At 34.2% G+C, this 13,034-nt stretch overlaps 1 protein-coding gene across 1 annotated transcript in view; it reads right to left on the bottom strand.

The window, feature by feature from the left end:
- LOC150107495 (uncharacterized) overlaps positions 1-13,034 on the bottom strand; it is a 1,121,546-nt gene that overhangs the window by 969,709 nt on the left and 138,803 nt on the right. The window contains exon 12 of the mRNA XM_090392112.1: positions 7,809-7,886. Within this exon, the coding sequence (XP_090248238.1) occupies positions 7,809-7,886 (78 nt within the window). The remainder of the gene's footprint in view (positions 1-7,808; positions 7,887-13,034) is intronic.

Here is a 13,034-nt window from a genome sequence, read left to right as displayed (position 1 = left end):
AGAACTGCTAAACCACAGAAACTTACGTTTGCAGATATGGTTGCATTAACCTGCTTGTCATCTGAGAAACTCATCTACATACAATCAGTCCAATGGCTAAAAATATTCAATCAAAGTCAATAGGAAAAGTAATTTAGAACTATTGGGTTTCCTTATTTCTCCTGTTTATTCTCACTGATATAGTGCCTACATGCACATACTGAACCATGCACCAATACTTGCCTGCATACACATATCTGATAATGCTAACATAACTTTAGCAAAATATTTGAAATCATACATTTATTTAATTAGTATATTGTCTACATTGTTAATTTCATTAAACAACTTCATGAGTAATAATCAATGTACAAGCTGAACACCACTAAGGTATAAATCATAATTAAGAAAAGATCTGAACAGACTTCATTTTGATAGATTTTGAAGGAATACCGATGGTAGGTAGGTAGGTAACTGAATCAGTCGAAATAGTAGAATTACTAAGCGAACACTTTTCAAGAGTATATCATCCAGGTAGTGATATTGCCTCGGTAACTTGCTCACATTTTATAATATAGTAACACCTGAACTGGATAAGGGTAATGGGTTTACAGTGATACTGCTGGACTTTGCAAAGGCCTTTGACAGGATACCACATGGAATTCTAATCAGTAAACTGCAGCACATGGAAATGGATATAGGGCTAGTGAGATGGATAGGAGGGTGGTTGATGGAGAGATATCAGAAAGTCAGGAATAGAGTCCTAAAGAAGGCCTGTGACTAATGGTGTGCCACAGGGATATGTTCTTGGACCACTACTAATTAATTTGTTCATTAATGATATAGAAAAGGATCTGAGAGGAACTATTCATTTATCTGCCGATGATGCAAAGTTATGTTGAGCAATAGTGAATACACATGATGTCAAAATTTTGCAGGATGATTTGGATGGATTGGCAGACTGGGCTAAGGAGAATGGATGTCAGTTTAATGTAGCAAAGTGTAAGGTTATGCATTTTAGGGGTGAAAAGATTAGCAGCAGTATATCACATTGGTGGAGCTGTACTCCAGGAAATTGATGAAGCCAGAGATGTGGGAGTGTTGGTGGATAGGGAGTTGAAGTTTAGGGGACGCATAGCAAAAGTGGATAAATCAGTTCATCAGATCACTTGGTTACTGAAGAATATTTTGACGAGCAGAGACAAGCAGGTTATTGTGCCTTGATAAGACCACATCTTGACTACTGTGTCCAGATCTGGGTGCCAGGGTTTCTTCTTGATGGGGAGGAGGTTGAGAGGATCCAGAGGCGAGTGACAAATATGATAGCGGGATTATGGAATGAACCGTATGAGAACAGGTTGAAGATCTGTGGGTTACAGAAATTGGTTGATAGGCAGAAAAGGGGTGATATGATTGAGACATTCAAATTGCTGAGGGATTTTTACAGGATTAATTCAGAGGAAATTTTTCAGAACAGGCCTCATGGTGGCAGAACTAGGGGCCATCAATGGAAACTGAGCAAGAGTGTAGTTAGCAAGGGTGTTAGAACTAGGTTTTTTACTTGGAAAGTGGTGAATGTGAAAGTGGAATAAGCTGCCAGAGTCTGTTGTGAGTGCCATGACTGTAAATGAGTTCAAAGCAAAGTATGATAGATACTGCGCGAATGCTGAATAGTTCTTGACGATGTTCAGGGCCTCCCTCGATGAGTCTAAGGACTCCTTGGAGTTGCCTGTAATAATAATAATAACAGTAAACACTTAAAGGATTAGTTGGTTAACTGCAATTATAGAAGCAGCTAAAGGAGGCCAATGTCTTATGTCTGTATGTTTGATAGTTATTTAAGTATAATTACTCTTAAGCAGAGTTCATATCTTTATAATACTGTGGCAACTCATACTGAAGATTTGTAGTTTTATTTGCATTCTCAACTCACTTTTTGAAAAAGGTTTAAATTAATCTTGATGCCTCTGAGACCTTTTTATTAATGAATTATGATATTATAATGAATCTCACTTGGTCACGAATTCAGTTACATAAAACATGTATTGAAGCATAGGATTCTGGGTTTCTTCCTGCTATTTAAACACAATGATATCTGTGCATATTAATAAGCTTTTTGTTTCTTCTACTTTTATGATTTATTTATTTGCTTCAGAGCATCTTCCATGTGGGCTATATAGTATTTTGCATCCTACTACACAGAATATTTGCTGTGGATGACACTTAAATAAGTAAGGGATTTTCATGCTGAGAATTAATTCCCAAACATTATATCTCTCCTGTCTCTCATTTTTGGTAATTGACAGTTCTTTTAAAAACATAAGATGTTTTTTTTTAATCTTTCTAGTGGGATAGATCAGGCTTGTTTCCAGAACAGAGAATGCTACACAGCTTATTTCCTAAACAGAAAATCCCCAGGCCAACAACCAGTCTATTTATTCTTAGTATTTTTAAGCTAAGGGACTGCAAGTGTAGGGTTCCCATTCGTCCCATTTTTTATAAAAATATCCCAAGTTTATTCCAAAAGTCCCGCTTTTTTAAATATCCTTCAGGAAAAAATGGATAAACAGATTTTATCTCATTTTTAGTACCAATTTCTATTACAATGTTGATAATAATAAATTTTATTTATTTATTATTTATAATAATAATCATCAGTATTATAAATAATATAACTAACTAATAATAACTAATAGTAACTAATGATGATGTTCTTTTTCTCCATGCTTCTGTTATAACAGTATTTTACTTGATCAATACTTTGCATGTTATAATTTTTATCATTTTCTACCCCTATAATGCCAAAACGTAAGTGCAGTATTAATGATAATATAAGAAGAGAATTTCCTTTCATTAAAGATTAAAGGTGTAGATGAAAATGTGGAATGTACTTTATGTAACTGTAAATTTTGCATTTCGCATGGTGGTCGGTCAGACATAGTCAATCGCATGAAAACAAAAAAACATAAAGCTGCTGTTCGAAGTAAGGCTTCCAACTGCAGTATAAGTAATTGTTTTATTGTGAAAACCAAGAGTGAAAGGGAAAAAGAGTTATCACTGGCAAACACAGGAAGCAACATTCACATATCACACAGCAGTGCATAACCACAGCTTTAACTCCAAGGACTGCACAACAATCATTGTGAAAAAAATTTTCAACGATAAATTCAAGTGTTCGCAAACAAAGTGCAAGCCAATAATAACCAATGTTATTGCGCTATTAGCAACAAAGTAGATTGAGGAAGAGCTAAAAGAAGTTCATTTTATATCAGTACTAATCGATTCATCAAAACACTTCGACATGAAATTAGTGCCTCTGGTCATTAGATACTATCATCCAGAAAACGGTGTGAAGATGAATGTGTTGGAGTTAGTTAATTTAGGTGGTGCAACTTCAGAATTTTTATTTTCTTATGTGTTGGAAGTGTTACAGAAGTTAGATCTCTTGAAAAAAAGGTTATTGCTATATTAGCAGATAATACAAATACAAACTTTGGTGGCAAGAAGAGAAAGAGAAAGAATAATCTGTACTTCAAAATGCAAGAAAACACTGTGAACAATTTAATTGGAATTGGTTGCCCTGCACATGTAATACATAATTCTGTGAAGACTGCTTCAGATTGCTTACCTATCGATCTTCAGTTAATAATTAACAAGATTTACCAACATTTCCACATATATTGTGTATGAGTTGAGGAACTTAAATCATTTTGTGAATTCAAAAAAAACACAGAGTATAAAACTGTTTAGGGTAGTAGCAAGACAAGATGGCTCTCTCTTCTGCCTGCAATCAGAGAGCTATTGACATGTTCCCTTCATTGAAGTCATATTTTCTTTCTATTGACAAATGTCCTATCAGTCTCAAAAATTTCTTTGAAAATCCACTTTCAATTACACTCCTGCATTTCCTTGCCAGCCAGTTAAAAACCTTTTATGATACCATTAAATGTATTGAAAAGCAAGATATAACAGTAATTGAAGTGAAGGATGAAAGATGAAACAAACAAACTGGTGGAAAGGTTAAATTGTAGGAAGGCAGAAAAGTTTCTTACAACTACTGTGAGAAAACAGTTGCAAGAATTAGAAAAAGAAGGACACATAACAGTTGAAAAGTTTGAAAGCTATGCAGTAGATTTCTACTGCACCTGTATTGAATATATTCAGGAGTGGTGTACATCATTTCTCACACCTCTTCAGTCTATGGATTGGATTAATTTGAAGGGAAAGGATCCTTGACTTGGAAGAACATACAATAAAGCTACATATTCATGCAGACAGTGTCACCAAGTTTTACTGTGAATGAAGAGGACTTATTTGATGAGTTTGTATGTGTAAAAAAATATTGTGAAAGCAAATTTGAAGTATGGAGTGAACAGAAGGATCAAAGTTCATGACTTATTTTTCACGGTATTAACAACACCACAAACACTTTTATCAACAAAGATGTTTTATTAACTCTTATATTTCGCTGATTTTCAACTCAGCATCATCAGAGCACAACACACTTGTAAACGCGACAGTGAGTGAGTGAAACAATATAATTGCAAAAGACAAAAGATCTAAAGTCCTATTTTTTGGCACCCTCTAACAGGGGAAAAAAAAAAAAAAAAGAAAAAAAAAACGCAGTCATCCTGGAGTTTTTCTTAGGATAATCGTCTCCCAAATTTTTGGCAAATTAATGCAACCATATTTTTTAAGGTTGAGAGAATTCTTCAAAGCCATTGCTGACTCAAGAAATAATCTTTCAGATCTATAACGACTCCTAAATAGCACATTCGTTTTCCACCATCTAATCCTGTGTGAAGAAGTGTCCAAAGCATGGTCTGCCAGTCCTGACTTGCCATAGTAATAGTAGCAAATGTATCTTTCATGTTCTTCCAGGCGGATGTTCACTGATCTTCCTGTTTGCCCATAATAGGCCAAGTCACAGTCGCACAGAACTTCATACACTCCTGGGTGTGCTAAAGGGTGAAGTTTATCCTTAGGTGAGCGGATCAGAGTTGCCAGCTTGACATGAGGTTTGAAAGTGGTGCAAAGGCCATGTTTCAACAAAACTCTGGCTATCTTTTCTGATGTACCTCTGATATAGGGAATAGAAATGGTCATGTTGTATTCTTGTGTATTAGGGGAGGGCAGAGTAATGGGCCTATGTAGTATTTTATCTATTTTGTAGGGATTGTAGCCGTTGGCTAAGAACGTATGGCGCAGGTATTGGAGTTCAGTGGTTAGAGCTGTATCGTTAGAACAAATGGCTCTGGCTCTGTGTGTAAGTGTTTTTAAAATGCCATACTGTTGGACTGGATGATGATGTGATTGTTTATGTAGGTATCTTCCTGTGTGTGTAGGCTTTCTGTAAATAGAAAAAAATAATGATCCATCTGAAAGGCAGGTGACTAACGTGTCAAAAAATGATAAACAGTTATTTGATTCTTTTTCTACTGTGAAGTGAATTTTGGGGTGTTGGCTGTTTAGGTAGGTGACAAAAGCATCCAAAGTTTCTTGTCCATGGGGCCAGATGGCAAACACATCATCTACATAGCGTAACCACACTTGTGGCTTGTATGTAGCTGTGGTAAGTACTTTGTTTTCAAAGTGTTCCATGTAAAAATTTGCTAACGGGGGAGAGAGGGGGGAACCCATAGCAGTACCATTAATCTGTCTGTAGAATTCCCCCCCCCATGTAAAGTAACCTGCATTCATGGTAAATTGAAATAATTCAAAAATATCTGGGGAAAATTTAGACTTGATTAAATCAAGAGTGTCTATAAGTGGTACATTTGTAAATAAGGAGGTGACATCGAAACTAACCATTATGTCTGAATCTTTTAGGATTAGATTTTTAACCAGTGTTTTGAAATGGATTGAATTTTTTACAAAAGTAGAGGAGTTGCCAGTAAGGGGGCAAGCGACTTGGCTAAATGCCGGGCCAGTTTATATGTGGAACTATCTATGCTATCAACTATGGGGCGTAGGGGAATATTAGTTTTGTGGATTTTTGGTAATCCATAAATACGGGGTGGTTTAACATAAATTGGTTTTATTTTCCTGATGATTTCTTTGGGCCACGATGTCACTTTTTTCAGTAATTTCCGGACTTTTTTCTTTTGAGACATCGTAGGGTCTTGATGTATAATTCTGTTATACTCTTCTTTATTCATGATAACTGTTGCATTTCCTTTATCAGCTTTTGTAATAATAATATTTTTATTATTATATAACTTTTGTAGGGCAGTTATTTGCTTGCGTGGCATATTGCTTTTTGGAGGCTTAGCCTTGTTTATAATACTTGCTATATCTAGTCGCATGTTATTGGCCATTGCTGGCGGAAGATCATGGATACTCCGTTCTACTTTCATCATAATTGCTAGTTTAGGAATTTGTTTGGGCGTGACGACAAAGTTATGTCCATGCTTTGGACACTCCTTCACACAGGATTAGATGGAGGAAAACAAATGTGCTATTTAGGAGTCGTTATAGATCTGAAAGATTATTTTTTGAGTCAGCAATGGCTTTGAAGAATTCTCCCAACCTTAACAAATACGGCTGCATTAATTTGCCAAAAATTTGGGAGACGGTTATCCTAAGAAAAACTCCAGGATAACTGCATTTTTTTTTTTTTTTTTCGTTAGAGGGCGCCAAAAAATAGGACTTTAGATCTTTTGTCTTTTGCAATTATATTGTTTCACTCATTCACTGTCGTGTTTACAAGTGTGTTGTGCTCTGATGATGCTGAGTTGAAAATCAGCGAAATATAAGAGTTAATAAAACATCTTTGTTGATAAAAGTGTTTGTGGTGTTGTTAATACCGTGAAAAATAAGTCATGAATAACCATCAACACCTAAGCTTATTGTTAGATAGAAGGATCAAAGTGTCAGTGATAAATTATGTGAAATGTTTGCTCATTTTACAAAGCAGGGTATAAATTTTGGGAGTATTAAATGCCTAGTTAGTTTTTGTTTAGCACTGGGAACAAATGCAACTGTTGAACATGTTTTTTCATTAATAAATGTGCTCTGGACAAATGAAAAAAACAGACTTAAAATTGAAACAGTAAAAGCTTTATTTTAAAGCTTTGTAAAGACTTTAAAATTGTCTTTACCTATTAAAGACAATTTAATATGTAAAGACATATTGAAAGATTTAAAAAAAAAAATTCTTGAACAGGTACATAAATCTGATGAATATTTTTCTAATTAAATATGCTTGTAATTATCCTTTTTTAAAGTGGATTTAATGTTAATGTATGTTTATAGTAATATTTAATTTAAAGTGCAACATATATAATAGTTTTATTTTTGGTTTTCTTAATTTTTAACATGTCCTGTTTTTTTACAAAATGTCCGGGTTTTTTAAGTAAAAATTTCAGAATGTCCCAGATTTTAGTAAAACATTATGGGAACCCTATGCAAGTGGTGTGTTGTTTTCTCCATAGGATGTTTCTCTTTTTTTTTTTTTTGTTTCCTGGATAATGGCTACTAAAGGTAAGAAAGAATTTAGGCTTTAATATGATTAAACTTATAAGAAAAAAAGCAGTAGACTCTGAGAAAATATTTTCTTTTACCCACTGCAGTAATAGTAAATAATATGGTGGCAAAGAACAGAGGAATGAATTGCTACAAAGATTCTCATCTCAAAGAACTGGAGATGGCACACTTATAATAGGCAATTGAATAAGAAATGAACTATCAGAAATGCCATATGTCACTATTAATAAAGGTGCCAGTATGCTGCACTACTGCATACTCTTCCAAAAAAACCACTACTTCTGACATAAATCAATAAAATTTTATACTAGAGAAAGGACTTCATTAAATGATAATTGCCTTACCAGCAGTTCAGAATAGGTTTTCTCGAGTTTTGCAAGTAAATCGCAGTATGCCTCATATTCATTGCCTTTGAAATTATTCTGAAATGCACAAAAAATTATTATTATCATTTAGAAAGAAATCAATTTAACAGTTCAAACCCAAATATTATTTCAATAAATAAATTATAAAATCTTATAATTTATAATTATACAAACATATATAAAATCTATCATTTTAAATCTTTTTGAATAATTTTACTACTAGAAGTGATCTAATTTAAATAAAAACTCGAGATTCCACAAATTTTAGTTAGAGCATAACCTAAATACCAAATTATCATCATCATCATCGCTTTATTGTCTGAAACCTTCAGGAAGTCAGAACTCATTGAGGGAAGCCATGCAACGCTCATACCAGCTGATATTCCTTCTCTTAAACTCATGCACTAGTCACTTCAACGGGTAAACTGTTCCACTCACTCTCACTGCTCTGTGAGAGAAACTAGTTCACACTCATTCCTTTCTTAGTGTTCATAGTGGAGTTGGTTTTGATGGAGTCCTTTGGTTAGAAAGACCTCGGTTCACATCCTGTCTCTAATGTGACGAACCATTATCAGGGTTTTTCAATCAAAGGTGAGTGACCTGGTATCATGGAAGTGGAGGGTTTTCATCCTAGAAATGCAGGATTTTCGTTCCTCAAAACAGGCAAACCAAACCATCAACAAACATATCTAAAAATATATAATACTATTGGATAAGGAATGCAATGGGAAACTACCTTGTTCTATAATAACTCCCAATATAGCATTGCTACTCCACTAACCACTGGGTTAAAGAAACACACACACACAACTTTTCTTAACCGTGCACAAACGTAACTTCCACGGATACTCCTATGTTTTCAATCTGCCTTCCACATAGCAAGAGCTTTCATCAGACAATATCCTATAACACTCATTAAGAAGTTTACAGACCGCTATCAGATCACCCATCTTTCTCCTGTTTAGTAGTGTTGCAATCCACAAATCTGTCCTCAATCAACATTCTATAATCGTGATATAATCTTTGTACCTCTTCTATGCACTATTTCCACAGCTTCTTTATCCTCTCCTGAACCCAAGAAACCAAATCCACACAGTGCATAGTTGTATCAAGACCTTGTAAAGAGGCAAAATGACTTCCTTATCCTACAATTTGCTTATGATCATTCTAATAGCTACATCACCAGGGAACACATGATTATGAATTAAATAAGCCTACAAATATGGATAAATCAAAAATAATATATTGTGGAAATACTTCAGAATGAAAACAAATTGAAATAAATCAAGGACAGATTAAAATAGTGACTTCATACAAATATCTAGGACAAATCACTACAAACAATCATAAACTTGATAATGAAATTTCAGATAGAATAACAGCAGGATGGAAAGTTTTTAACCAACCATTATAGAGAGATATTTAAAAGCAATTTACCAAACTGCCTAAAAAAAAAAAAAAATCTACAACCAGTATGTACTCCTAACAATGACCTTTGGTAGTAAAACCTCTAGGTAGTAAAACCGTCTCTAAATTTTACTACCTAGAGAAATTGAAAACATTGAAAGACACCTAGAGAAATTGAAAACAATACAAAGAAACAGAAACATGGAAAGAGCCATTTGGAGAATAACCTGGTTGGATAAAAAGAATAATACTTGGATAAGGAAGCAAATAAAGGTAAATGAACATTGCCTTAGTAATAAAAAGCATCAAATGGTGCTGATGTTATGGACATTTATGGTGGAGAGATGCACACGACCAGCTAAAATGGAGAGGAACTGGACTGAAGAAATCTGTTGATGAGGATGATGATGATCAGTATATATCAATGTTCATTTTAACATCACAATTATCCTCCAAGTTGCATTTGCAAGTTTTGCAATGAGACCGTTGAACTTCAAATTCCAATCCACTATAACTCCAAAATCCCTAGCCTCATCAGTTTCTCATAACAAAATCCAAACAATATAATATGCCATTGGAATCTCATGCTAAAGTGCATAACTTTTCACTTACTAACATTAAAATGACAGACATTATTATTTCTCCATATTTCCAGCCTATTCAAATCATTCTGTAAGTACTGGATAACAGCAGCATCCCTAATTGTTGGACCTATCTTTGCATCATTAGCAAACAATGAAACATCTCCTGTTAGGTCCTTCCCAATACCTTTAATGTATAGATTGAACAATAATGGCCCAAAGATTGATCACTGGGGTACATCACTAATCACTTTAAATCTGGTAGATTTCACACCTACCAATACCACTTTTTAACACCTGTCTGAAAACTACCAACTTATCCAAATCAATAGTTTATATTCCAATCCCATCTTCTCCTGTTTATGCAACAGCCTTTCATGTGCCTTAGCTAAGTCCAATAGTATCATAGTGTATCCATTCTCTTTATCAAACTTATCCATAACATTATTATAAAATATGAAATTAAAGCTAAAACATGATCTCCCTATAGTAAATCCATGCTGCTCCTTGAAAGTATAGCTTGTCTGTCAACCCATTACAGTATACAAGTTCTTTCCAACTTTTCTAAAATCTTCACCACCATTCCAGAGATATTAATAAGTTTGTAGACAGACACAATGGAACTAGCATAGATTTCCTGTCCCCCTTTCTTTGGTATATTTCCTGAACCAAGGTTCAAATTATACAAAAAAAAGCCAAGTGCCTAGCCAATCTGGCTGAACACTCCTTTAGCATACATGCTGATATTCCATCTATTCCTATTGGCTGAATTCTTATCCAGGTTATGCAACCTTATTCTCATGCATGTCTAACTCTTCTCTGGTTGTAGCTCTGTGTGCCATGTTACATACACCTGGCTGAAAGATCATAGCAAAGTCAGCACTCATTATTTGAGGAATCTCATCAGCATTCAGTAAAGTTATTCTTCCACATTCATTGTTCTTTTACTTGAGGATAACAATAAAATTATTCTGGATTGCCTTTACCCTACACAGCCAATTTCTTTTTGTACTCTGATTTAGTTTTCTGTACAATACTTGTAACTTTCTGGTCTGTGCTTTATATATTTCAAAAAGTCTCTCACTTTTAGTCTCATTTATTTCTTCTGCATCATCATCTTTTGAATCTCTTGCTTATGAGATTATAGACATCCATTTTGCTTCCACACTATTTGCTCTTTAAACTCTAAGGATACATTCAGATACTGCCTCACACAATTTATTTCCAATTCATAACTGATACTTTTGCACCAAGCATAGTATTCTCCTGAGTTCTTCATAATTTCCAGCTTTGTACTTCAGCATATAACTTGTTTTAATTGGAACTTCCATGTATTTTGCTACTTACCAGGTCAGTGCAGCATGGTTCTGTGGCAAAACAGTCACATTCTTAATGAAGACTTTTCTTATGCTATGTTCAAATTTAACACTCTTTGACATTGATTTCCTTCTTTCACATGTTGCTTGAACATTGCTTTATCAATGTTCTCCCATTGATAAAGCCATTGCCTTGAAACAACTCAATAAATTCTCCTTCATTCTTATCTTGAGTTTTTCTCTGTGCCCATTTAATGTTCAACTAATTTAAGTCATTCATAATGATTACACACTTAGTACTCATCAGTATAATTTGGCACTGCATTTCATCATATCCAACAACTGATGTACCAAATCTGTAGTAAGATCCCTCCATATATTTCATCTTGTTAGCCTCTGCTTCTCCCAAGATAGTGTCAAACTCAGTACTGCATGCAACATTATTACTATTATTTCTTTCATGAATTTAACCCTAACTGAACTAAAATCATCACATATCATTAGAAATACTCCCTATCTCTTCTATTTGTTCTATCCTTCCTAAAAATACAATACTCTTTAGACTTGATCCCAGTTACTACAATGAACTCTGATAGCCAATATGCACTAATGCCAACAAACTTATGCCACAATGTATTCACAAACGCAGCAAAATTGCCTTTGTTGCTGATGCTCTTGGCATTTGTGTATAAACATAACAAGTTACCATCTGGCTTTTTCTTATCTTAGATGTACAGTCTGCTTGTCCCAGATGGGCAACCTTTACTGTTCTCTCCTCAGATATACTCAACAATTCCAAACCCAGAGTGTATATTTCCACCACTTCACCAGATTCCTAACCATGCTCACTGCCATTCATATCATTATCATATTTGCATGCATTAGATGAACTTACATACACATTCTTACCACGAGGATGATCTAGTTTTCTTAACTCTCTACATTACATCTCACCCCCAATAAATAATTTCTACAGAATCCTAAATGCAGGCCATCTCTCCTATACAAATATTTTCTAACATTAAATTCACTCTGTACATCCAAAAATTCAAACCAAATTCTGCAAAGCCAGAGAAGAATTGTTTTGTTCCTTAAACTTTTAAGAAACATTATGGCAAAAGTATCATTAAAACAATGAGGATAACCCCAAGATAATTATGTGTATATCATTGATAATTATGTGTATATCATTTCATCATGTCATGAAATAAAGAACTGAATGTAAACAATTAATATTTCTTGATGGGTATCTCATCACATTATGAGTGAAAATACACAAGATCTGAAGTTATATAAAGCAAGAAAGACTGAACAAAGGTTACAAAGTGCTTCTGCTGCTCTCCCCATGGTACCAGTTGTGGTACAATTAGGATCCAATGGGAACTGAGTAGCCATTAACACAATTGTAAACAAACATAGCTAAAGGGATAAGGACAGCAAGGTTAGTTATATTATGCAAAACTATGCACAGAGCAAGTTTAACAAGAAAATTATTAAATTTAACATTAAATTAGGATATCTGCATCTAGAATTGCATATTAAGACATATAAAAGAAAAATTATTTCCACATACAGTGAATATAATATATATATATGTGTGTGTGTGTGTGTGTGTGTGTGTGTGTGTGTGTGTGTGTGTGTGTGTGTGTGTGTGTGTGTGTGTTTAAGAAATTACAACATAGAAGACGTTATAATTTCTACAATATAATTTTCTAAAACAAGATCCAGCAGTGGATAACCAAGATGATATATAGACTCTAGAATTGTGTATATGAGGGAAGAGGAAATATGATTATATGAATGTAAGTAAGAGAGAGAGAGAGAGAGAGAGAGTATGATTGAGAAATTTACAATACAGGAATCCCCTAATTTATTTAATAAGGGTTAAAAATTCATTTAGC

The sequence above is a fragment of the Typopeltis vanoorti genome, chromosome 4, assembly GCF_054136105.1.
Source record: "Typopeltis vanoorti isolate ZY-2024b chromosome 4, IOZ_Tvanoo_1.0, whole genome shotgun sequence".
In the NCBI taxonomy this organism is placed as follows: Eukaryota; Metazoa; Arthropoda; class Arachnida; order Uropygi; family Thelyphonidae; genus Typopeltis; species Typopeltis vanoorti.
The sequence above is the reverse complement of the archived record's forward strand: the minus strand, read 5'-3'. Positions and strand labels throughout refer to the sequence as shown.